Raw genomic sequence first — 27,985 nt, 5'->3', positions numbered from 1 at the left:
ATGTGACATTTCTCACAAACACTTCAAATATTGGTCGTTTGTTTTAAATTCCAACAAAACTGTAAACTTAGGGGAGCTTCATCATAGGGGATGAGAACATTGTCCTCAGATTTATTTATTTATTTGAAAGTCACAGTTACAGAGAGAAGTAGAGGCAGAGAGAGAAAGAAAGGTCTTCATCCACTGATTCACTTCCCAGTTGGCTGCAATGGCCGGAGCTATGCCGATCCGAAGCCAGGAGCTTCTTCCAGGTCTCCCACTTGGGTGCAGGGGCCCAAGGACTTGGGCCATCTTCCACTGCTTTCCCAGGCAATAGCAGAGAGCTGGATCAGAAGTGGAGCAGCTGGGACACTGAACTGGTGCCCATATGGGATGCCAACACTATAGGTGGCGGCTTTACCTGCTATGCCGCAGCGCCAGCCCCTTTAGGTGTTGTTTTTAAAGAGAGTGGCTGGTGCATAGGATTTGGTAAGTAGATCATTTTCATAATCACTGTATCCATTGCATTCCCATGAACCACTTGCCTGAATATTTAATCAGAGAAGGAAGAAGCTACAAATCTGTGTGCAGGCAGTGTTAGTTCCTTTTTGATTAGTGCGTTCCCATTCATTAAAAAAAAAAAAAAAAACCTATGAAATAATCATTATCAGTGTTCTAGTCCATACAACTTGTAAATGGCAGAGCTTGTACTTAAAACCACAGTTTTTTTTTAAATATTTATTTATTTGAAAGAGTTGTAGACATAGAGAGGGAGAGACAGAGACAAAGGTCTTCCATCCGCCGGTTCACTCCTCAAATGGCCACAATGGCTGGAGCTACTCTGATCTGAAGCCATGAGCCAGAAGCTTCTTGCAGGTCTCCCATGTGGGTTGCAGGGGCCTAAGGACTTGGGCCATCTTCAACTGCTTTCCCAGGCCACAGCAGAGAGTTGGATCGGAAGAGGAGCAGCTGGGACTCGAACCAGTGTCTGTATAGGATGCCAGTTCCCCAGGCGGAGGCTTAGCCTGCTAAGCCACAGGCCCATCCTCAATGCCACAATTTTTTTAGTCAATAGGATTTCTTTTGTTTTTGCCATAAAACATTACCTGTCTTGGAAGAGAGACAAAAATACTCAAATTATCTCAAATGTGGGCCATCAAGTCGTCTTCATCCATAGTAAAAAAAACAGGAGTGGTGTCCAAATTCCAGGAAAATATTTGAAAAAGTGAGAACAAAAGAAATAATTGGAGGTGGTCTAATTTTATTTTGTTTTCCTTCATTAACCGATATACCTATTTGTGTACATAGTAATACATTTCTTTTCTTTTTTTTTGACAGGCAGAGTGGACAGTGAGAGAGAGAGAGAGAAAGGTCTTCCTTTTTGCCGTTGGTTCACCCTCCAATGGCCACCGCAGCCAGCGCACTGCGGCCGGCACACTGCGCTGATCCGAAGGCAGGAGCCAGGTGCTTCTCCTGGTCTCCCATGTGTGTGCAGGGCCCAAGGACTTGGGCCATCCTCCACTGCACTCCCGGGCCATAGCAGAGAGCTGGCCTGGAAGAGGGGCAACCGGGACAGAATCCGGCGCCCTGACCGGGACTAGAACCCGGTGTTCCGGTGCCGCAAGGCAGAGGATTAGCCTAGTGAGCCGCGGCGCCGGCCATAGTAATACATTTCTTTCTTTTCTTTTCTTTTTTTTTTTTTTGTAATACATTTCTGAGATGACAAATCTCTAAAACCTTGCATTATTCTTTTATGTCTTTGTTTAATGCATTTGAAATCATGGGAGAGGGGTAATTTCCAATATCTTAGTTATTATTTATTTAATTTCAATGTCTTAATTATTTAATGCATTTTGCCTTTACTCTGATTTTATGTAAATATATGATAAGTACAAACACTTTTACTTTTAACTTTCTCAACCACAGCAAGTAATTAGGTATTTGACTCTAATTTTATATAGAATTTATCAACTTATGGTGTTTGTTTGTTAAGAGTAGTAAGGATTGTGTTTGCTAAGGTTGTATAGACCATTGACTAAAGTACTTTATTGGGGCTTTTTGTTAAACACTGGCACTAAAGACAAAAAGAATACTGTTTCTTTAGGTGTCCATCATAAATTTAGGAGACATAGAACTGATTTTTATACCTCTTTTAATAAGGGCAATGTGCGCCTGTGTGGTAGTGCTGTCTGCTGCTCTTTTGGTTAGTTAGCATTAAAGGTTAAGTAGAACACAGTCTTATGTAATGAATTGGTTTTTGTTTTTGAAGAAAATGTTTATGGCAGTAGCGGCCTCTGTACAATGGATATGTATAATTTAACCTGTAAATTTTTAAATAGTATTGTGATTAAAGTGATTGACTTCATAATGAGGAAATGTGATAAAATATCTTTATTTTGTGTTACCTTTAATTTTATAAATGCATGTGAATGTATAAATAATATTTGCAAAGAAAGTAAAGGCAATTCTTCCTCTTATAATGACAGTATAATAAGGAAAAGTGATATTAACATATTGTAATGTCTTTAGATTTATCTTCCAGGAATTATTGAAGTTGATATGGTAACATATTGTTTCAATTTTTTCAATATGATTTTTCATAATGTTTAAAAGTAGTTATTAGAAAATTTCAGGTCATTGAACTTTATTGTAGTTTTAAAAGCTTTTTATTAGACTTATGAATCCATAAATGCTATAATTCAGTATACTGAACCTTGATTACAAAATTTATTCATAACAGTGATACAAAAGATGTGTTTATGTTTGAAACCTTGGTAAACCCAGTTAAGTTTTTATTTTCTGAATTCCATTTACTCTATAGGTAATAATTTTACATTTCATTAGTTATTGGGAGATCAAACCAATGCAGAGATGGCCATGGCCATTAAGAAGCTGTGTTGTACTATGAGAATTAACGGTACAACTACTAGTCAAACAGTACTCTATACCTTGTGTGTCTGTGTGGGTGAGTCTGTTGAAATCTTTACTTAGTATTTGCTAAGTTGATCTTCTGTGTATAAAGATAATTGAAAATGAATCTTGATGAAGAATGGGATGGGAGAGGGAGTGGAAGATGGGATGGTTGCGGGTGGGAGTGAGGTTATGGGGGGAAAAAGCCACAACAATGCAAAAGTTGTACTTTGTAAATTTATATTTATTAAATAAAAAAAGAAGCTGAAGATGGGAGTGGGCATTTGGCCTGGCAGTTAAGCCACTGGGGAGCGTAGATTCGGTATTAGATGCCTGGGTTCAAGCCTGAGCTCCACTGCTAATCCCAGCTTCCTGCCAGTGTGCACTCGTGGAGGCAGCAGATGATGGCTCCAGTGTTAGGGTCCCTGTTGCCTGTGTGGGAGACATAGATTGAGTTCCCAGTTCCTGGTTTTGGCCAAGTCCAGCCCCAGCTATTGCAGGCATTTGGGGAGTGAACCAGTGGATAGGAGGTATCAGCCTGTCTGTATCTCTGCCTTTCAAATAAAGTAGGTAGAAAAAATTAAAAAAAAAAAAAAAAGCTGAATATAAAAGAGTAGAGTTGTAAAAATACTCATAAACAGATGCTGACCATGTAGGCTGATATTTGGGAAGAGGAGTACTAGGTCCTAAACGGAAGAGGCTGTCAGAGATGTGTGTGTAAAGCAATGTTACAGGAGGAGGGGTCCCACAATAAAGATGGACCCAGCTCTGCAAAAGACCTCAAAATGGCTACTGTCATTGTAAGTGGAGAATGAAGTGTGCAGAGAAATGTAGAATCAGAAAATGTAGATAGCATTCAGGCATTGAAAAATCTTTCTATGGAAGCTAGATAATTCTTTGAATTATTTTTTTAGTTGATTTGAAAAGCCAAGGATGAGAGAAACAGACAGAGCTCCCATGCACTGATTCATGCGTGAAATCACTCCAATAGCTGGAGTGCAGTCAGGCTGAAGCTGGTAGCTGTGACCTCAGTGCAGGTCCCCTGCCTGGGTGGCAGGAATTCAGTTACTTCAGCTGTCACCTGCTGCCTTCCAGAGTCTGCATTAGCAGGAAGCAGGAGACAGGAGCCTGCGGCGAGTATTTAACCCAGGTACTGCACGTGGCATGTGGGCATCTCAACCGCGATGCCATACACCTACCCCAGAATGTGAATGATTCTGATACAGTGACTGCAGATATTTTATCTTTCCCTCATTTATCTGGAAAGCTCTCACTAGGAGTAAGAGGTCTTATCTCTGATTTTATATTTACTCCAGGTCATCCCATTTAGTGTGTACATGTCTCCTCATATCTATCATGTTTATACTAAAGAAATTAGGACAGATATATCTGTCCTAAGTTTAGTATTTGTACCCAATGGAAGTCTGATGGTTTCCATTAAGCATTTAGGAAGAACAGTGATTGGCATATTTTTTTTTTCTGGAGATATTTTCTTTGGTTAAAGCCTTTGAATACTTGCTAAGGACAAATAGAGCAGAGTCATTTTTTTAAATTTTTAATGCTGATGAAAATAATTGTGTAAGGAATATTTCAATATACATAAACTTTGAAGACATTCTAGTAATGATAGGCAATACCTTGACATTAATGCTTTGAAGTACATAGGTTCACTGCCTGCTCTCAATCATTATGGTTGATAATATTCTCATTAGAGCAGAATTCTTCAATGGGCTTGTATATAAATGAAAAAATAGTAAGAATGATGTTAATGAAAACATTTAGAATAAAATAATGCAAAAAAGTATTATTTGTTGTATCTACCTTGGAAAAATCTTACATCTGAGGAAAAAGACATTTTAATTAGTAAAATTTCAAGAGCTAAACTGTCTGGTTATATTTTAAATTTTCTTCAACCAAAGACTTACAGAAAACTGATGCTTTAGGAATGGCTCACATATAGAATGATATAAATTCAAATTCATGGGACAAGAAGGGAAATTCTGTTGGGAATGTAAATTAATACAGCTGATATGGAAAACAATATGGAAGTTCCTTAAAGAACCAGAAATAGAATTATCATTTTTACTTCTATATGTATAGCCAAGGGAATTGAAGTCAATGTTAAAGAAATATCTGCACTTCCAGATCTCTGTAGCAGAATTCCTAAGAGCCAAGGTATGATATGAACTCAAGTGCCCATCGACAGCTAAATTAATTTTAAAAATGCACATTTACACAATGGAAAACATACTATTCTACCTTAAAAAAAGAAATTCTGTCATTTCTGACAACATGAACAGCAACAAAAAAAGTGTGTAAGGTGATGGAAGTGTTAATTAATTGATGTATTTTTTCTACAATGTAAAGATTTATAAAAACATTGCATTGTATCTAGGAAATATATACAACTATCATTTGCCAGTTAAATTAAATTTTAAAATTTAATTAAAATTCAATGGTTATAATAAATCATCAATAAAATATTATAATGCAAATCTCAAGTTTTATAAGATTTGGAGCAAAATTTAAACTATTTATGGATGCATTCTTGAAGCACTTTCCATTTTTGTTAGATACTTCTTCAAGGAAATGACAGTAATTTACTTGATCAATTTGCATATCATGGGAAAGATAAAATGAAGGGTTCATAAGTTCATATCGTATTTCTTACTGTTTAGTTAGGTAGTTTTGGTTTCAAAAACCAACAAATAAAACAGAGTGTGATTCAAATGGTGAGTGGACCATGAAGTTAAAGGCTTAAGTGCAGTTTAAAAATAAAGAAAAAAAAAAATAGGAACCCAAATCAAGGTATATTGTAAAAATCACTTGAATACCACAGCATGGTAGTATGAGTAGCTGTACAACTGAGACTCCCTCAGTGGACCCATGTCTGGGCCCCAAACAGCAAGCAGGAGTGTAGCATTAGGCAAGTTCTGTTCTTCTGCAAAGTGCCCATAACAATGTTACTTTCTGGAGCTGTAAGCATAAAAGAGACAGTGGGAAAGCACTGGGTGTGTCTGCTGATGAACTGTAGCTGCCGCCTTCTCCTCTGCCCATTCATCATCAGTACCCTGGGTATACTGACCTTAATTAGGTTCATATTTGGTCTATGATTCTGAATCTCTCAGTCTGAATTCTCACTTCTCTCCTGATTATCAGTTCACTTACCTTTCATTCAAGTCTCTTCTTCAATACATAGCAGCACAGTTCTTTCTGAAGTTCAATTTGTTTAAATCCCTATTCTATAGCCTTTTTGACGTAGTTTCTTCTCTTAACTAACTTCAAACTCCAAGGAGAAGAATCTGTGCCCGTTAGTTGTTCAATGACTGGAGATCTTAGTCTTACGCCATACTCTTGTCTGATGTGTGGTTCTGTTGAGTGTCTGGGACTGGCTGAGTCATGTGTTATAAAACAGTGCTGCTGGCAGGGTGTTTGCAGGAGGGCAGTGATCCTGGCTGTCTCATGCCTGTTACATCTAAATAAACAAGCACAGTAAGTTATGATTCAGCCGTTTACCAAATAGTAGAACCAATTGTGAATAGTAAGGCTGGGTCTCAAAGAATGATCTTGTGTCCCCAAACCTAACACTTTTAAATAAAATTTAAATATTTTGCTAATCTTGATGTTTTTGCACTATTGCAAAATTTCCATGCAAATTATTAGATCATAATAAGCATATGCTCTAAGCTTACCAATTCAAAACATCTCTATTAAGTCTAAAATATTTATTGTTTTAATATTAACCAAATGCTGCTCTATGTCTTAAAAATAATGATTTGTTGTTAACATACCTTATTTACAATTTAGTCTAATGTCTTTTTGTTTTAACTGTTCTCAGGCTTCGAAGTTGGATATCACAGTGCAAGCCTGGGGGTCCCAATGGGGGACTCAGGATCTAGAAGATCTACCCTGGTTTCCCGGTTGCCAATATTCAGAAGGAGTATTAGCAGAAGAAATGATTCTCTTCCTTCTTCACCCTCTTCTAGCAATACAGTTGGTGTGCACAGTTCCTCTCCTTCCAGCACAAACTCAAGCTCAGGAAGCACAGGGAAACGCAGAAGCATATTCCGTGCTCCTTCCATTAGTTTCCACCACAAGAAGGGGAGTGAACCTAAGCAAGAACCTGCCAACCAGAGCCTTAGTATTTCAAATGGTGCTCAACCTGGCCACAGCAACATGCAGAAACTGAGTTTAGACGACCATATTAAAACCAGGGGAAGACATTCTGTGGGTTTTAATAGTTCACGAAATAAGAAGATAACAAGATCTTTGACAGAGGATTTTGAACGTGAAAAGGAGCACTCAACTAATAAGAATGTCTTTATAAATTGTCTAAGTTCTGGCAAAAGCGAAGGGGATGATTCGGGGTTTACGGAAGAACAGACTCGACGTTCTGTTAAGCAGTCAACCAGGAAGCTGCTCCCCAAGTCTTTTTCATCGCACTACAGATTTTCTAAGCCGGTTCCACAGAGCCAATCCGTTTCTTTGGTTCAGCAGCCTGAATTCTCTTTGGAGATTACGGAGTTCCAAGAGAGAGAACCTGTGTTAGGAAGAGCGTCTCCATCTTGTTCTTTGGATGTCACAGAACAGGCAGGAAGCTCTTTACAGTCTCCTTTGCTTTCTGCTGATCTCACCACAGCTCAGACACCTTCAGAATTTTTGGCCTTGACTGAAGATTCCGTGTCTGAAGCGGACGTATTTCCTAAAAGTGGAAGCCTGGCATCCCACTGTGACAACTCTGACCACAATGAGTCTACCTCTCAGTTCTCTCCCAATCCCGCTGCTGTTACAAAGACAGCAGTAGAACTCACGGGAACAGTTCCCTGTGCGAGTTTGTCTCCTGGGAAATACAGGTTAGAGGGTCGGTGTGGCATTGAATCTCAGTCGTTACCTGAAACCTCTGCTGCTAGTCAGAAAGAAGTGTTATTGCAGGTCACTGAATTGCGCGGTAGGAATGTGAGCAACTCAGAGACTCGTCTACCCGCAGATACGCTTAGAGAGGACAATATGGTGTTACACAATGGGGAGGCAATGCTGGGCACAAGCTCCCCAAGGAAACGGGGCTTCTATGAGCAACATAAAGCAATAGCTGAACGTGTTAAAGGGATCCATCCTATTTCCGATTCAAAGATAATACCCTCCTCTGGTGATCATCATATTTTTAACAAAACGTCATATGGATATGAAGCAAATACTGCCAAAGGTATGCTGATTTTCTTTGTAAAATAAGTTTTATGAAATGATTTTCATTGTAATGTATTCTATTGTCATCCTCCATCTCATGAATAGCAAGCACACTTGCCTTGTTTTTCACCACCTAGATTCATTCGTATTTAGAATTTAGTTTAAACTTTTATGCAACTTGGTTTTGAACTTGCCTCAATTGTGTTATGCTGAAATTATAATTCAGTAACATTGTTTAGTTTGCTTGTTGTGTTACTGGGACTCTGACTCTGAGAAGAAAGTAGAAGGAAACTACTTCTATTTGCAGTGTGGGTTTATCTAAAATAAGAACTACCATTTTTAGAGTTCATTATGAAAGTATCTGTATTTCTTAATGAAATGGATATATTGCAGCCAAAATCACCATAAAAATAATTTGTATAATTTAAGTTCTATTTCCTGTGTTAACAGTGGTTTCATTACTGACCAAGATCTGTGCATCAGCATAAACAGTTCCTTTCTATTGATACAAAGAATTTCAAGATTTAAAAATCCTGTCCTTTGGAGCCTAAAGGCCCTGCCTGCTTCTAGTAGCCCTGCCACTGAAATGAACTAGATGTATAGATGTATAATCCAGGACATCAAACCTTGTTGTGTAAAAAAAAAAAAAAAAAAAAAAAAAGTGTGTGCACCAATCATTCCAGTCTGGCTCAAGAAAATTCTGTTATTTAACATAAAATTCAGTTCAAGCAAACTTTTGAATGTATATTATCTCCTGGGCTTTATTAGATATTATTTTTAATTCTTTGATACCATTACTGCTAGCAATTGTTGTTATGTTACTGCTGCTATAACTACTACTACTACTACTAATGGTAATTATCCTAATACTGAAAATGATCACTGTATCCCAAATACTTTTCTTGTACTTTGCACACATTAATTTAAAAAATGACTGAAATTAGGACTGGTATTGTGGCATAGCAATGCCAGCATCCCATATGAGAGCTGATTTGAGACCTGGCTGCTCCACTTCAGATGCAGCTCCCTTTTAATGGCCTGAAAAAACAGTGGACGATGGCCCAAGTATTTGGGTACCTGAGAGACTTGGAAGAAACTCCAGGCCTTTGGCTTCAGCATAGCACAACACTGGCTGTTGTGGCCATTGAGGGAGTGAATCAGCAGATTGAAGATTCTCTCTCTCTCTTTCTCTATAACTCTGCCTTTTGAATAAATAAAAAATATTTTTTTTTAAAATGACTGAAGTTGGGGCCAGCACTGTGGCATAGCAGTGTTAAGCTGCTGCCTAGATTCGACTGCTCTACATTGGATCAAGCTCCCTGATTATGTGTCTGGGTTAGTAGTGAAGATGGCTCAAGTGCTGGGTCCCTGAATCCATGTGAGAGACCCAGAAGCTCCTGGCTTTGGCCAGTTTGGCTGTTATGGCCAGATGGGGAATGAACCAGCAGATTGAAGACCTCTTTTTCTTTAACTTTTCTTTAAAATAAAATAAACCTTTTTTTTTTTTTTAAGAGTGAAATCACTACTATTATTATAAGCTATTTTGCAGGCAAGAAAATTGGAGCACAGATAAGTTACATGTTCTAAGTCACAAAGTGAATTAGTAATTGACTAGCATACTAATTCCATGAGGTAGGGTAGAATGTTTCCTTTATTCACAAGTGTGATCTAAGCCCACAGTTTCATCCAGCTGGCAAGTAGCATAGCTTAATTGTAACTATGGGAATCCAAAGCTCAGGTTCTTAACCATTATGCTGTATTATATATTCTTACCTTAACTAGTAAATAGAATTCAAAATAAGTTAAGTGGAAGAATATCAAGAATCATAGAATTATGTGATTTATATAAGTAGTCCATCTATGCTGATGGCCGTTTTCAAGTTTTAAATGCAAGAATTCATTTCCCAGATGTCTTAAAATATTTTGTGTATTGATACACAATCACTGTTATGCACCTTGTTACTTTTTTCTTTTTTTTTAACTTGATTGCCATGTCCATACTCTTGATTTGTTATATCTACAAATAACTAAAATATAATAATGAGAATGATAATGATGATGATGGTTGTGGTTACCTTTTTAAAGTGTACACTAAATGTAACTAATGTGCTAAGAAATTTGCATGCTCTATTTCATTTTAATCCTCACAAAATTTTTATGTGGTAGTTTATGACAGTTTATTATTAAGTTAAGTAACTTTAAAAGGTCATATTTTTAGCAAATGAAGGACCTCAGAGTGGACTTCTTTTTTATAGACACGACACACAGGAAAGGTAGAAATGCTGTTTTCCTGATAAATCTAATCTTATTTAACAATGACAACTTTTTTCAATGTCTAATTGAATACTATGTATTTTTATCTCTATGGAAAGTAGGGAATTACCAATTATCCTGGTGAAAATTTATCTACTGTTGTGATTCTAACTGTAAGCCATTGAACACATTAAAGTAGTTTCACTGATTTGACAGTGCGTTGCCTGTTTTTGGTGATATCAACAAGGAAAAGATGATAGTATACTGTCCTTTGTTCTGTGGGAATATTTATGTGCTACTTTTGCAAATTTTACAGTTTGGAAGTTTAAAATTTTAAAACCAATTAAGTAATTGTATTTTATGCAAGAAAGAGTGGCTGTACACACTAATTTGTAATTCAAAATTTATTTTATATTATAAAGCATTGAAGCTAGTACTTAATGCATATCTGAATGTATTAGATACACACTAATATCACAATTAATAATAGAAATAACTTTCATTTTTTTGCTTAAAACACTGTTTTAAGACCTCTGCTATGTTTTGGAACAATAAATTTCAACCCAAAGCCTTTAAGCTGGTAGATGAACTTAAATAGAGCAGTTCAGTCATTTATTCTGTAAGTGTTTGTTGTTTTAGCACTGTTGTTAGCAGAAAGGATACAAAGCAGACATCATCCCTAACATCATGAAGCTTGCTTTCTACTGGTCACAGATACTCCGACAGTAAACATACAAATAAATACACGTGAGATGATGATAACTGATGAGGTCAAGTGTGAGGCAGAATGAAGTGTTAGGAAGAGAGAAGGGAAGGTGGCTGTTTGCATTTTTAAATTTGATGAGCTGGCTGCTACTCAAGGTAACATGTTAGCCATGAGTTGAAGGACCTCAGGGAGTAAGTGATACAGATGTTTCAAAGTTTTGGTATAGGTGAGTCGAAGGCTGTGGGGCTGGAGCATGCCAGATATGCTCCAGGAACAGCACGAGATCCAGTGTGGCATTAGCAAGATACAGGAAGGGGAGGGCAGCAGAAGATGGGGTTGCAATAGTGAACAGGTGAACAGGGCAGCCCTCGGAGCAGGGGTGAGAGCTGAATCACAAGAGGAGCTCATTTGAAAACATCAGATTTATGACCTGAGGTGTGAACTTCAGCCATCTCACCGTGCTGTAAGTATATTATTGTGGTTACCGGGCAGAAACTAGGTTTTGTGGTGGGGAAGGAGGTGGTGAGGTAGGTGGGAGTAGGCAGAGGTGAAAGAATCTTAGGAAGTATTGTGAGAACCCTGGCAAGCAAGGCTGGGTTTGACCCAGGCTCTTAGTTGTGGAGATAGCAGAGAATGGTCAGACTTTGTACACAATAAGGAAGAAAGAAGGCTGTGTTTTTGTGACTAATGTGAGCTGTGAGGCAGCCCAGGAGAACTCCAACAATTTTAGGCTTCGGAAAGAATATGTGACTAAGAAAACTCAAGTTTTCTGTAAATTTAAAGCTTTTCTGGTAATAAACAATTGCGAATGGCACTGTTTTCCATTCTTTTGCAATGGAACATGTATAAAAACTGTCTTCTAGTACTCTTACTTACTTCTTTTTCTTTTAATAGTTCTTGCCAGCAGCCTCAGTCCCTATCGCGAAGGGAGATTCATAGAGAGGCGGCTGCGGTCATCCTCGGAAGGAACCGCAGGGAGTAGCCGGATGATTGTGAAACCCAAAGATGGAAATGCAGAAGAAGTTCATAGTTTGAGAAAGCAAAGAACGGGCTCCTCATCTTCAAAAATGAACAGCATGGTAAGTCTGTACATGTGCGTGATGAAATCATGCTGTGCCTTTGTGGCATGTACTTGTGTTTGCCACATGGACACAGACGAAGGCTAGACCCTCATTCTTGAAGACAAGTTGGTCTCCATAGTTGATGTCACGAATCAGAGAGGCTGATGTTTTACACGAGATGTGTGTGGGTCGGAAGCATGATGTGAGAGCTGGCCTCAGTTCCTTCCTTCCACAGGAAGTTTGATGTTCTCTGTTGCAGAGCAACACTCTGGGACGTACAGGCTAAGAACAGTGGTGATCATCATGTGACTTTTAGACCCTATCATTTCACACTATCTCTCCACCCTGCGGCTACTCTAGAAAACGTCCTTTTGAAGACCATGCTTATGTCAGTACCATCCTTATACCCTTTACTAAACCCTACTGTGGCTGTCCTATCAAAGAGCCCCAACACACAGGGTGAGGAGCTGGTGTGATACTCAGACCTTGAACACACTAGAGATAACCAAGAAGCCAGATTCTGGCTCTGCCCAGCCTGGTTTTCTGGTGAGGGTGAAAGTGTGGTGTATGGGGGTTGTGTATGCAGATAGGGTTGGAGCTCGCACTCGTGTCCTGGGGTGGCATTGGTGAAGCTCCCTCACATCACCAGATGGAGTTCAGGGTGGGAAGACCTCAACCTGGGGTCTACAAGTCCTCAGATCTCACAAATACCAGGGTGAATTTGCCTTTTGGACTTTGTTTGGCTTACTTTCTCACACAAGTCCTTTGTCAGCAATGAATTTAACTATTAAAATGTGTCTTCAAAATTATCTGTCTACTCACTAGTTGCCTAGTTACTTACCCAACCGTGGACATGTGTAAAACTGATTAAAAAATAAATCAACCACGATATACCTATGTACTGTAGATAATTAGGCTTTTAATAGAGCTATTAGGTCATTGAGCACTGATCATTGTATTGTGGTGACCTCTCCCAGACAGTGAAGTAACACCACAAGGAGCAGAACTATCATGCTTGAAGATAGAAGTTATAGTTCTTATTCTGAATTACCATTTCTTAATACTGGGCAAATTAGTAACAGCAAAACAAGAAATGATAATGAATATCTTATTTCCTTTAAAGTAAGAAATGATTGTGTATATGCATTTGTTCATATAGATAGCTCATTTTTCTTTTTGTTTTATTTTGCATTGAAAATTTTATTGTTGCGACTGATAATTTTGTCTAAATAGCAGAATATGTTAAAAAATTTTCCAGTAAATTAACATTAAAAATTAGAGCTAATGAAGTATTAGGAAACATTAATCTTCAAAACACTTCTGTTGTTTTTTCATAGTTAGGTTGTTTTTTTTTGAAGATTTATTTTTATTTATTTGAGAGAGTTACAGAGAGAGTCTTCCATCCTCTAGTTCACTCCCCAAATGGCCACAAAGGCTGGAACTGAGCCAGTCTGAGGTCAGGAGCCAGAAGCTCTCCCAGGTTTCCTACTCGGATTCAGGGGCCCAAGCACTTGGGCCATCTTCTGCTGCCTTTCCAGGCCATAGCAGAGAGCTGGATCAGAAGAGGAGGAGCCGGGACTAGAACCGGCGGCCATATGGGATGCTGGCATTTCAAACTGGGGCTTTAACCTGCTGCACCACAGCACTGACCCCTATTTTCTCAGCTTGCCCCAAGTTAAATAAACTCTATTATATACTCTTTTGTATCTTATTTTTTTAAAAAAGATGTATCTTATTTATTTGAAAGAGTGATAAATGGAGGTGGGGGCGTAGAGAGAGAGGGAGATATCTTTCATCTACTGGTTCATTCCCCAAATGGCTGAAACAGCCTGGATTGGGCCAGTTAAAGCCTGTAACTCCATTGAGGTCTCCCACATGGTGACAGGGGCCCAGGTACTTGGGCCACCTTCTGCTGCTTTCCCAGGCTTACTGTCAGGAAGCCGAATTGGAAGTGGAGCAGCCAGGACTCAAGCAGAGGCTCTTTTTGGATGCTGGTGTTGCAGGTGTTGGCTTAACCTGCTGTGCCACATCAGTGGCCCATGTAGCTTATGTGATTTACATATTATATTTAATGTAAATAACATTTCTTGTAATATAAAAATCACTTTTCTCAGATGTACTTTTTAAAAAAGACTTTTTTAAATTTACTTGAAATGGAGACAGAGAAGGAGACACACACACACATATACAGAAAGACAAAGATGTATCATGCTAGTTTACTCCCCAAGTGGCCAGGATGGTCAGGGCTGGTCAAAACTGAGGTTAAGAGCCCAGAAATTCATCCAGGTCTCCTATGTGGGAATCAGATCCACTTTTAAGATTTAAAAACTTAAAATGTCAAAACACAAAAAAGTGACTTTTGTGCTTTGAGGCCTTATTTTTGAAAGTGCTCCCGCAGTGCTATATTGCTTCCACTAGATGGCAGAATCACACCACTGCCATGTGTGGTGGACACTATCAAGCTTGGAAAGAGGAACTTGTTAAAATGTTGCACATGTTCAGTGGACGCACAGATGATAACTTGTTTAAATACTGACACTTCTGAATTTCCAAGAGACTTGCCAGAGTTACTTCATGATTTTAGTGTTTTCGTTTGGATTTTACAATTTTTATCTCATCCTTCTCTTTCTTACCATATAATGGTTAATTTAAAATACAAGAAATGTATTTTTACCCTATAGCAATATAAGTAACAAATTCTAGAATCAATTAGGTAATTATAGATATATGTGAAGCATCTAGATTATATATTTAAGAAATTGTAGCTTATGACACATTTTCCTTTGATGAGTAACTTGATACTTTCCTTAGGACTGTCCAAAAATTCTAACAAACACTTCTTTTTTAAAAAAGACTTATTTATTTATTTGAAAGACAGAGTTACAGAGAGGTAGAGAGAGGTAGAGAGAGCGAGAGAGAGAGAGGTATTCCATCTGCTGTTTGACTCCCCAGATCGCTGCAACTGCTGAACCTGGACTGATCAAAAGTCAGGAGCTAGGAGCTTCTTCCACGTCTCCCACGTGGATGTAGGGGCCCGAGAACTTGGGCCATCTTCTACTGCTTTCCCAGGCCATAACAGAGAGCTGGATCGGAAGTGGAGCAGCCGGGCACTGAACCAGCACCCATATGGGATGATGAAACTGCAAGTGGTGGCTTTACCCACTATGCCACAGCGCCGGCCTCAACAAACTTATTTCTAGCAGTGGGCTCTTCATTTCTAGGAACTTTCTCTACAGACTGTGATATATAAGTGAACAAATGTAATGACTTGTCGTGGTTTCTTCAACTGCTTTACACAGTGAATTCTAACCCAAAATAATTGTGAGAATTTTCAGCTCTGAAAAGATATTTACTGCTCATAATGTGATGAACAAAGGAAGGATGCACATTATTCAAGGGAGGAACGTTGAGACAGGATGAATCTGGCTAAGTGATAACAAAGGAGCCAATTAGAAGTGACATTTTAACATGCATTTATTTCTCAGGCGGGCTGTGTGTACACTGTGGAGGATGCTGGTGGATCCACTCAGTGTCTCTTTGTGTAGCTAAGCTGTTGGAGCAACTTCCATGGCAAACACTGCCTTTCACTGTGGAAGAAGACAGAGATCTCTGGGATACTGATTCTGGCAATAAAATGCTCTGACCTGTGAGGGAATCATTTCACTTCTGTTCAGACCTAATCACAAGGCCCCAAGCAGACACAAAGGGCTCCAAGAAGTACATTCTTTTCCTTGTGTCTGCATCGTGTAGACAAGACGTGTTTGTTGAGTTCTAATGCCCATCGTATTCCCAAACACTTAGGGCATCTCGGTCCTTTTCATTACCTGGGATTTCCTGCTTCCCTCCTCCTTCCTGCCCACGGTTATACTGGGCCCCAGCTCACTATGCTCATTGTGGTTGAGAACAGACTTAGGGCTGTGTTCCTCTGTGAGCAGAAGTTGGGATGTGTGCTCTTCCTTACTTCACAGCTTGCAGATGTGACTCTTAAAGGCACTAAGTTCACTTTATCGCTTGCTTCCAGGACTCTTACTACCATCACAAGCATTTATTTTTATTAAATGAAAAAGTTGGTTTTGGAAGTTGTGCTGTCTTTAGATGACTGAGCAAGCACATTCACAGAGTTGTGCTGCACCGTCTGTGCTGCGTGCTTCTGACAGCATTCATTTTATGGCCAGTTTTACTCCAACACAGCATAGTTTCTCTCATTTGCAGTTTGGCATCCTGCTGCCTTTGTGTGGAAACTGTGAATGGCACAGTGGAAACATAAGCTGTGGATTTCTTTGGTAGAAGAACAGACCAGATTTATATTGGATGTAAAAAAGGTAGTTGCTTGCACATCATTAGCATCATAAGTCATATTTAAATTTCTTAGTATAGTGAAATCCAGAATTTAGGAATTATTGACAGTAATTGAATAATGAAAGCCAATGTGCTATGTGAGATTTACTTTACTATGCCTTCAGTTTTCTTCTGGGTCCTGTTTTCTCAATTATTAGCTTATCCTTCATAAAGTACAATTCATTCATTCATTCATTCATTCACTTAGGAGTTTCTTTCAGTAAATATTTATTAAGACCTACTCTGTAGAAGTAAACATGAAAGAAAACAACCTTTGAGAACTTTAGAATCCAGATAGGTAGACAGGAGAGTTGTGTATGATCTTCCCACTACAACGGATTTAGACGTTACTCTTATTAGCAAGTTAAGAAGTTTAAAATGTGCGTGTGAACTCCCATTTCCCTGATTTTATGTTCTTTATCTCACACACACTCAGCTGACACTGTTAAATGTTTACCTAACTTGCTTGTTCCTTTTGCTCACTTTTACCGCTGAGGCCCAGCTGTTTATGCTGAGCAGGGATACCGAGAGGCACTGGGGCAGGAAGCAAAGAAGTCACGATAAATCTCCTGAATCAGTGTTCAGAAACTCAGCTGGAAAACACTCCAGCTCTACAACACGCTGGGCAAAAGAGTTCTGCTGGCCTGATTTGGTGCACATACCTTCACACTTGCATTTTGTGTCATAAGTTGCTCAAGCTCTAGATAAAGAGAAAAGGAAAGATGATAATTAGGAGATAGGATTTAAGAAATTTTTCATCCTAGTTCTGATATACTTTTTTTAAAGATTTATTTTATTTATTTGAAAGGCAGAGTTAGACAGAGAGAGACAGAAACAGAGAGATCTTCCATCCACTAGTTCACTCCCGAAATGGCCACAACAGCCAGGGCTGGACTAGACTGAAGTCAAGAGCCAGGAGCTTCATCTAGGTCTCCCACATTGGTGGTAGGGACCCAAGGACTTGGGCCATCTTTGGCTGCTTTTTCAAACTCATTAGCGGGGAGCTGGATCAGAAGTGGAGCAGCAAGGACTTGAACTGGCACCCATAGAGGATGCTGGCATTGCAGGTGGCTGCTTAACTCATTATACCACATGCCAGCCCCAATTCTGATATTCTTAAAACAATTTTTTAAGAATTTATTTTAAAGGCAGAGGGAGACAGATCTTTTATTCACTGGTTCACTCTTCAAATGCCAATAACAGCTGTTGCGGATCCAGGGTAAACACAAGAGTCTGAAACTCAGTCCGCTTCTCCCACACCCAAGTATTGAGTCATAACCTGCTGCTTCACAGGGTGCACATTAGGTGGAAGCTGAGCTAGGAGGCAGGACTGTGGCTCAAACTCAGACACTTCGATACAGGATGCTGGTGTCACAAGTGTTGTCGATAATGCCTGTGCCAAATGCCTGCCCCAACTCTGAAATTCTTTATGAGAGACTTTCCAGTATGTAAAGATTTTAATGGCTCTTTGTGGGTTAGAATGATGATGGTAGCTTTTGGTGTAAATCACCGTCAATGGAATTAAAGCAAATATTATTACATGCTATCGGGACATTTAATGAGCAAAGGAAACCATTAATAGTTTTAAGGAAATGAGGCCACACAAATCATTCTCTTCAATCCTTGTAAATTTGAAGAAGGAATATCACAAGTAACATTCATTAAATGTGAAATTACATTTATTGATAACTGGCATCTTAATTTTAGATTAATAGTTCTAGTTCATTATTCTAGTATAGATTTTTCTAGGAATGAATGAGATTTTCTTCTCAATGTCCTTGTAAGTTGTGTCACATGTATAGGACCTAGCACATAGTTGATTGCATATGTCTCATATTAACTGTTGAACTTCAGTCTTTTAAATGAAAGAAACAGTTTCCTGCCAGTGGTTAGTATAGTGCCAGTTGCAGAAATGGGCAACTAATAAGTATGAATGAATTAAAGGTAGAATTACTGATTAGGTAGTAATGGATGTTCCTGCATATATGAATTCAGGATTCTAGTTTAATCATTGTATGTGGTGTGGTTATGCACCTTTTTTACATTTCCATTATGCATGTAATATCTGTATATCTCTATGATGTATTGATTGATAAGGATCTGTTTTGCTGATGTTAAGTCCTTGGCCAGGATGCCATCACAACTGTGACATTCACACAGTATAGGCATGATTTATTTGGGATTATCAGCCTTATACAGTGGTTTTCAGGGTCATTTCAGTGTAGTAGTTGTGGACTTGGAACACAACAAAAACAAGAAGTAGTCTAAAGTTTGTGATATTAATTGGAGAATGAATGAAAAGATTTAAGTTCTTGGTCAGAAGATTTTGGAACTTTCTTGCATAATTATTTTGTAAAACTTACTTTCTTATAGGTTTATAGAATCTGAGTTGTCTTTAAAAGCAGAACTAGATAAAATACTCCATTCACTTTTTCTTTTGGGATGAATAATTTTTATTTAGAAGCTATCACAATTTTGATTCCTGTTGTGAAAAATTGTGATTAGTTTATTCATGGACATAACTCAATCTGAAATGACTTTATGGTTAGCTTGAGTACATAGAATTGAATTACCAAAATTATTACTATTTATTTGTATATTGTTCACAGGAGAGTATGCTTAGCACCTACCTTTTTATCTTTGTGATTATATCATTGGAAATATAAATAATCATGACATAACAATAGCAAGGTTAATGTATATTTAAAACTTCATTGAGAATAACATTTCTGTTAATTATTCATCAAAAAAATAATAAAGGCATTAATAAAGGAAAGTTAAACTTCTTTAATCACACTAATCCAGGATACCTTTAGACAATTTATATCTCTTTAAAGTTAACAAATTAGAAAACTAAGATTGCTTACCATCTACCCTTGGACTATAATCTTATTTCTAAGTGGATCAACTTTATCTCTTAATTTTTTATAAGAAGAAACCACTTGCTTCCTTATTTAGTTAACCCCAGAGAAGGGCACAGCTCCAGGTGTGAGAGAGGCTAAGTGTTGATGCAGGATCCATGACTAATTTCTGACCACCTGAATAGAGGCACCGTCTGTAGCACAGAATCGACCTTAAGGAAGGTTTCTGTTCTGAGGCGATAGTCACTGAGATAGGAAGTTTTCACCTTTTAATAGTTGGATCATGAGGATGATTTATTTTTCTTTGTTATTCTATTTTGAAATTTAAATGTAACACATTAAATTAACTTTAGAAAAATAAATGAGCAGAACAAATTCTGACTTCCAGGGTCAAGAATATTGTTATCATGAAGAATTATATCTATTCATGAGCATTATGGCTTATAAAATATAAATATTTTATTCACAGTATATTTCTCTAATTTAAAAATTGAAACAAAGCATCTCATTTATAATGTCACCATAAAAAGATATGATTTACAAATGAATATTTCATGTACATTTTCATATTATTCTTATGTGATAATACTTTTGGTTAAATTAGTATTTTCTAATTGAGAATAGCTGTCATTTTAATTACTCTTATCATTTAAGTCAATCATTATTTCACTCTAATGCTAAATGTTTGCTCTGAAACGCTTCCTTTATATCTTCCATTGTATTTTGCTTATTACATACAACCCGAGATAATTTATGTTTCCTTTCTTAGGCGCTTTATAATTACCTGTAAAATGATGATTTTTCTAGTCAGCTGGTTGTCTTCAGCACTACTGAATGATTAGTTCATGTGTCAGTGAGAAGCACAGTGAAGTTTATTGTCAGGGGAGATTCAAATAAGTCAGAACTCTTACCAGGTGGCACAAGAGACACAGATGAAGCAGGGAGAGGGCTGGAGGGCCTTCCCGCTCTCCTGCTCCGTTCTTTCTGCACCTGCTGGCCCTGGCGTAGGTTGGTGAGTGAGGTTTACCTTAACACTTTATGTCCACAGAGTCCTCTCAGTGTACAACAGCTCCATTTAATCATCAGTTGCACAGCATACATGCCCATTTCTCAGGGAGCCATTCCCATGCGTTTCTAACTCCCAGCTTTATGTTTGACAAACAATTCTAGATAATCAGAGAATCCATAGATGATACACTTTGTTTCTAGTGAAATCCATTTAGTCCGCCAGTTTGTTTCCTAGGAAGTCTGCCATTAGGAAGTTTACAGGGAGATTATACCAGGTCATCTGCCTTTCTATTTCCGAGGAAGCATACACCGCTTCCCCCATGACAAGAAAACAGATCACAGAATGGCTGCTAACTGAGGCAAGTGTGAGCCTAGCACTCTCTGAGACCACCCGTTCTGTTCTCGCTGGCCCCCTCCCCACATTTGTGTTTCTTCCCAGAAATCCTTCATCATTTCCTCTGATCTTAGAGAAGTGCTTTTCTCCCTTTTTCCAAAGAAATCCTTCTGCTCTTGACAGGCTTAACAAGAGTACTCCACCGGGGTGTTTCTTCTGTCTTATCTTTGGCTTCTTTTCCGTCTCTCCATTGTTCTCAGTTTACCACTTTGTCAGTTTTCCATCACTGGGGAAACCAATAAAACAAAGAATGATAATTTTTTTGTATATGTTGTTTGCTGCTGAAGTTCTCCCTGCTCTTCCTTTTTCTCTGCAAGACAAACACTCCTGACTTTTGCCTTTTCACTTCCTCACTTTCAATAAATGGCTCAATTTCATGTATTTAAGCTCACGTGTTACACAGTTTCTCAGCACAGGCACAATTGACATTTTTGTCCTTGCTAATTCTGTGCTGGGGGGCTGTTTGTGCATAGTAAGATGTATAATAGATCTCTGACTTCTACTCGCTAAATCCAGAAGATTGTGACAACAAAAACTATCTTCCTACCTCAGAAATCTGAAAAGAGACCTACCAGCTGACCCAGCAATCCCACTCCTGGGAATTTACCCAAACAAAATGATCACAGCATATGAAAGAGTTATCAGTATGCCCATGTTTATTGCAGTTCAATTTACAATAACTTAGATATGAAATCAGCCCAGATGTCCATCAACTGCTGACTAAGAAAATAATTATGGTATATATATATATATTTATATACACACACACACTATGGAGTACTACTTACAGATAAAAAAATGAAATTGTGTCTCTTATAACAATATGGATGCAACTGGAAACCATTATACTTAGTGAAATAAGCCATTCCCAAAGAGATGGATTTCATATGTTTTCCCTGATCTGTGTGTGGTAACTAATAGAGAACCTAAAATGTAATGTATAGGAGTAGAGTTGATATTTTGAGATTTGGTGGTTGTTTATACTCCTTGTCTCTACCGTTGAGGGATACTTTTTTTTCCTACTATTTGTTGAACTCTTTCCTTAGTGTAGGGTTAATCTTTTTTGAAAAATTTATTTATTTATTTATTTATTTATTTTTGACAGGCAGAGTTAGTGAGAGAGAGAGAGAGAGAGAGAAAGGTCTTCCTTCCGTTGGTTCACCTCCCAAATGGCCGCTATGGCTGGTGTGCTGTGGCTGGCGCGCTGCGCCAATCCGAAGCCAGGAACCAGGTGCTTCCTCCTGGTCTCCCATGCTGGTACAGGGCCCAAGCACTTGGGCCATCCTCCACTGCCTTCCTGGCCACAGCAGAGAGCTGGACTGGAAGAGGAGCAACCGGGACAGAATCCAGCGCCCCAACCAGGACTGGAACCCTGAATGCTGGCACTGCAGGCAGAGGATTAGCCAAGTGAGCCATGGTGCTGGCTAGGGTTAATCTTAAGATTATAAAGTAAACTATAACTAGATCTTTGTAAATATTAAGAGTGGGAATAAGAGAGGGAGGAAGAAGGGTAGGAGCATGGATAGGAGGGAAAGTAGGGTGGGAAGTGTCACTGTGTTCCTAAATCTGTATATAGGAAGTACATGGAATTTGTATACCTTAAATAAAAATAAAATAAATAGAATAAAATACAATTAAACTATCTCCTGACATTGCTAAATATGCCCTGGTAGAGAAAAAGTGTAGGAGAGAACTGCAGTAAAGTCATCAGTGATTTTGTCAACTTTCATGTCCTTTTTCTACTTTCATCTTTTTTTTTTTTTTTTTGACAGGCAGAGTGGACAGTGAGAGAGAGAGAGAGAGACAGGTCTTCCTTTTTGCCGTTGGTTCACCCTCCAGTGGCCGCTGTGGCTGATCTGATGGCAGGAGCCAGGTGCTTCTCCTGGTCTCCCATGGGGTGCAGGGCCCAAGTACTTGGACCATCCTCCACTGCACTCTCTGGCCACAGCAGAGAGCTGGCCTGGAAGAGGGGCAACCTGGACAGGATCTGGTGCCCCAACCGGGACTAGAACCCGGTGTGCCGGCGCTGCAAGGCGGAGGATTAGCCTAGTGAGCCACGGTGCCGGCCTACTTTCATCTTGTCCTGACTGCTCTTCCTTGTCTAACACAGTGGAGGACACTGAAGATGTGTTCTCTTCCTTTTGCCATTCCAACTCTGCCCTTGGTTATACTCCATCTTTTCTTCTTCCAGTCTTCCTGCAGGCTTCTTCACACCCGAACTCGAAACAGAGCTGTTCCTCTGCATTTGGCCCCTCACCCTGTTACCTTTTCATTGACCTGATCTTTCTGAAGACTTAAGATACAGGAGAAGCTAGACAGGGATTTTAAACCAAACGGCAGAGATCTGTTATATCAGAAATTCAACAAAATCAGTTAGGCATTGAAATTAACAATGTTAGATTTTTGAAAATACGTGATGGATTATAAACATTTATTTGCACAAGGAGAGTAGCTGAAACTCTGAGGGCAGTTCTGTTTGGGCTGGAAGTAGAGAAATATTCAGTGAACTTCGGCCCTAAGAGTTGATGGCTTAGGGCTGGTGTTGTGGCATAGTAGGTTAAACTTCTGTCTGTGAAGCCAGCATCCAATATGGGTGCCAGTTTGGGTCCTGCTGTTCCACTTCTGATCTGGCTCCGAGCTAATGTGCCTGGGAAAGCAGCAGAAGATGGCCCAAGTACTTGGGCCCCTGCCACCCACAGGGGAGACCCAGAAGAAGCTCTAGGCTCCTGGCTTTGTCCTGCTCTAGTTCTAGCTTTTGTGGCCATTTGGGGAGTGAACCAGCAGATGGAAATTTGCTCTTGCTCTCCGTCTCTCCCTCTCTGTAAGTCTGCCTTTCAAAATAAATAAATGAATAAATAAAAATTAAAGACAAGTTGATGGCTTGTCTCCCTTATTTTTCTTCACTATATTAATATCTTAATTCTTGTTTCACTGCATATATTTCAACCTCCAATATTATCAGTCTCCACTTTTTGTCTAAAGTCACATTGCAGAAGTAGCAATTATATCACTTACAGTAGAGCCTTCCTTTCAGAACTGGTGCAGCACAATGCAATAATAAATTCTTTCCTCGTTGCTGTCCTCAGCATTATGCATCCCTTTTTCCACATAGCAGTTTAAGTTGGGCAAAGGGCTGTTAGTGGCAAAAGTGACACTGTACAAGCAGCATGTATTTGATGTGCCAGGAAACTTGGCACAACTACTGGAGAACCACGCGTTGCCAGCTCCTGTCCTACCCTGTTGGCCTCTGCAACTGCTGTTTCTGCTTGGTAGCCTGTGGAGCTCCCCAGGGATTGTGCCCCAGACTGGCTCTGGCGTGTGTGTGGTGAGGGCTTGGAAGGTTTAAGCCAACTTCCAAAGGGAAGGGAAAATCTATAAAATACCTTTCGTTCCTAAAAATATTCAAAATGTAATAACAAGATAAAAAGTATTCTACATTAATTAGTACTTGAACATTTTATAATATTTTATGATTTTGCTTTTATAAATACCTTTGGTACCTTCCAATTTTTAAGATCGAGCAGGCATTTTTATTTCATTTTTGTGTTACTTGTCTAGAGTAAAAGCACATATACTTTCTCCTAACACACAAATGTGATCAAAATAGCAAGATTTACAAAATGATAATTCTTTTGTGTCAGGCTAACATGATCTTAAGTCAAACGTGATGTTATCTATATCTATGATGTGAGGAACAGAATAAGAGATTTTTGAAAGGACATCAAATTGCAATCCCATATCTGTCATTGCCCTCTTCATAAAGTTGTTGGAGTATCAAATAACAGATTTATGTGAAAACACTTCATAAATTTTAAAGTGTTACATAAGTAAATATGACAGATATTTCATTAATAAAACATTGAAATTAAAATATTGCATTTTATGATCATTTAAAATGAAACCATTTTAAATGTCAAACTCACATTTAAAATTTATCATGGCAAAGTGTCAGCTCTTTTAAATTACAATAGAAAATGCCTTGGATAGTCCAAGTAATTTATATTTTAATGCTGTATAGGAGATCTTCTATTTACTTGATTTCTCATTTGATTTTTTTTGACACTGTTCCTCTTTCAAAACCAGTTTATATCACTTAGAAAATACTTAATCAATCAGTACCCGTAAGACTTGCATACTTTTCTGTGTCCATGTTACACTTGATTTAGAAAGTTCACTCAACCCCAGCTGTTTCTTGATTGTTAAATTGGGGGAGAAACAACTTCTTTTTAAGACTGACAGGTATCTTAGGTGTTTATAAAGAAATTTAAGTTGCATTTATTTTTTCTTAAATTGCAAATCATATTTAACCATTGAAGACATGTATTCAAATATTTTGTAACTCATTGATAACTTCATAAATATCTAATGTAAAAGTGTCATCTGTTAAATTTTAAGGTAATGGTATCCAAAATAGTTCTGGGCAATGATTGAAAAGACAAAACTTGATATTGAAGATAAATGTGATTACTGTATTCATTTTTGTTTAAGAATAAATATTGGATGTAGTGCATTTAGTAGTAGTAGCCCATCCAGTGATAATTTAAGGTCTCCGCACTTTTATGACGGAAACTTTTAAAACACCCAGGGGGTTTTGCGCCTGTCCTTCTTACTTCTTTGTCCATTCTTTTGAAAAAAATACCCGCACCAGTAGGGTATGCAACGTGAATATTTAAACTCTATAAAACTTGAATTAGAGGGTAACCAGCTGTCAGATAATTCATATCATGTGTTGGGCACTGGTTCAGATGAGACTGTATATCTCAGCATGCTGTTGCTTTCAGTAGGTTTATGTTCCAAAGAAATGTGGATGCATTAATACAAAACCGGGTTTTAAATGGAAAGATCAACCACCTAGCTATGGTTCATCAATCACAGTGATTTTCTCTCCTTTTATTTTTAATAATAATAATAATAAAAGCATACAGAAACTATCAGGGAGCCAAGTGGGTGTCAGAGTACACTGATACTAAAGCTTTAACTTGACCCAGCAGTTTACTGGAAGTTGTTATAGCTGAGAAAGAAATGAGTGAAGCATAGATGCAGGGCTGCTGAGCGTGCATTTAGAGAAGGAGAAAAGAACTTCTAATGCATGTTCTTCTCCAGTAGCATTTGTCTCTTTAGGAAGTCCTGTGTAACGAAAGGGCATTGCGATGCTATTAAGTTTTATGGAGTGATACTGTGATTTCCTGAAGGGAACTTACTGTTACACAGCTGGATGCCTGTAAGGTCTGTTAACTAAAGGAGTTCAAAGATAGCCACTGTTGTCACCATAGCATTTCCTTTGTAGTTTTTGATTCAGTGCAGTGGGGTTGAACATAAAAGCTGCTACAATCTTCAACTTTTCATGATTCACTCCTTGTTAGAAGTTGACCATTAGGTAATTTTTAGGAAATCAGAACAGTTGATCCCTAGAAATGATTTCTACAGAAATTTTTTTTTGTCTGTAAAGACAACATAAAGTGATTTTTCAATTTTGACACCCTGGCTTTGATGAAAATTCTTATATTATTTTAAAATAAGAATACTTTTACCATAACCTAGGAAATCATTGGTTCAACAGACAAGCTTTTGCATAGACAAAAAAAATCATTAAAATTAATTTTTTAAAAAGAAAACAAAATAGCATAATAAAATCACAGAATTTTTGTGGATAAACAGCAGCCCAAAGTGAAGAAAAATTTTTAAAATATATTTTCATTAAGTGGACTTAATGGCCAAGGAACATGAATTTTCAGTTTCACCCAATGCTATCTACAGGCCCAGCACATACATCAGGCACTGTTTAAGGAGTTGGGAACAACATGATGAACAAGAAAGGTCTTTATTTATGGAAACTGAGTCATATGGCATAAAAGGAAAAAATAGAAGTCTGGGCTGTTAAAGTTTTAATTCCCCACTAAATCATGGAATATTTACATTCTGAAAAGATAGATTCCTTATCCGAAGAATACCTATAGTAGGTAAGAAATCATCTGATTCTGCATTCTATTACAGATCTACGTAATGGATCAAATAGTGAACAGCCCTAACAACTCTAAAAAATGGAACTGAGGGGGGTATAAGTATCATCTAATTATTAGTAAAGTGGAAGAAAGATTTCAGCAAAATGAGTCCAATTCACTGTAGTCCACCTTGGGCCAGAAATAGGGGTGGGGCAGTTCAAAGAAAGGTAAAACAGCTCCACCTCCTATCCCCCACCCCTCCCCACCTTCCTTTTGCAGGATCTAGGCAGAAATGAACAGGTTTTGTAAAAAAAAGTTAATATGGGGTTAATTCAGAGCAAAATATAAATAAGCTAGTCCCGGGAGGCAGGAACCTGTCCAGTTTAAATTAGTATTGGGAAATATTCTATGGTTGTCAAATCATAGTCAAAATTGATGTACTTCATAACACTAAATGTTTATTTATCATTACACAGTGAATGTATGTTTGGCCCCAAAAGACGGGCTTTAAGTAAAGTGGAAGGCAAATTTTTTACAGGATTAACTACTAGTAATTTTTGGAACATGCTTGGTTACAAAGATCTTCAGGGACTGTATACTACTATTGAAAAGGATGCCACTGATTAATTTTAAGCAGATAAGGAATGTATAGACAAAGAACAAAGGATTGCACAGCGTTGCTTCAGATGGCTAAGATGAAACAGAGTCTGTATGCATATCAGTCAAGTCATATTGACTGGGTGGATAAGATTAATAGCTCTCTCCAGGACACTTCTTAGACAGATCTCTGTGGATGTTTCTCTTGAATGCTTTTTAGACTTTTTAGGGGCAGTTTGTTCTCAAAGGTCATGTCGTATCTTTGTTCAGATAATCTCTTTCCATAAATTGCAATGTTCACAAAACAAAACTTGTAAGAAGTGGCATTCAGATAAGTAGAAAAACTGCCTTCTTCTCTGTTTTGTTTCTTGTCCTATATTCCTTTCCTCTGCCTCATCCTGAAGTCAACTCACTCCTCAAATCAACTCACTTCTCAAAATTAAAAATAAAACTTGACTCAAAATAACAAAACTCAGTTGCCTATTAATAGCATCACATTTAAGAGAGTAAGTAAATTAGGTGTTGTTTCAATTACTGTTCCTCCATGTGAATCTTTTTTCTTAAAAAACTTGTTAACTGCACTGATTTTTGGTATTGTTAAGCCCCCAGCAGCACTATAGTTACAACAGGTCATTTCAATTTACTAAATGCATTTTATAATCAATTCATACTTACATGCAAGTGTGAAGATTTGTACAAAGAACCCCTAAGTGCCCTTTACATAATTCAGCGACTGTTAATCTTTCATTTTA

At 38.2% G+C, this 27,985-nt stretch overlaps 1 protein-coding gene and 1 long non-coding RNA gene across 9 annotated transcripts in view; one reads left to right on the top strand and one right to left on the bottom strand.

Moving 5' to 3' along the window:
- CCSER1 (coiled-coil serine rich protein 1) overlaps window positions 1-27,985 on the top strand; it is a 1,433,531-nt gene that overhangs the window by 173,495 nt on the left and 1,232,051 nt on the right. For all 8 annotated transcript variants that reach the window (XM_002716991.6, XM_051819561.3, XM_089302625.1 and 5 more), the window contains exons 2-3: window positions 6,728-8,092; window positions 11,927-12,111. In XM_002716991.6, coding sequence (XP_002717037.3) covers window positions 6,769-8,092; window positions 11,927-12,111 — 1,509 coding nt within the window. In that variant the 5' untranslated portion in view covers window positions 6,728-6,768. The remainder of the gene's footprint in view (window positions 1-6,727; window positions 8,093-11,926; window positions 12,112-27,985) is intronic.
- LOC138843534 (uncharacterized) lies at window positions 703-6,529 on the bottom strand. Its single transcript, XR_011378345.2, has 2 exons — window positions 6,058-6,529; window positions 703-1,089 (listed from the first exon to the last, which is right to left on the bottom strand). It is a non-coding gene; the product is annotated as an uncharacterized LOC138843534 (long non-coding RNA).

The sequence above is a fragment of the Oryctolagus cuniculus genome, chromosome 8 (genome assembly GCF_051225735.1).
Source record: "Oryctolagus cuniculus isolate XC-2025 breed Fujian yellow rabbit chromosome 8, ASM5122573v1, whole genome shotgun sequence".
Lineage (NCBI taxonomy): Eukaryota > Metazoa > Chordata > Mammalia > Lagomorpha > Leporidae > Oryctolagus > Oryctolagus cuniculus.
This window is presented reverse-complemented; position numbering and strand designations above follow the sequence as displayed.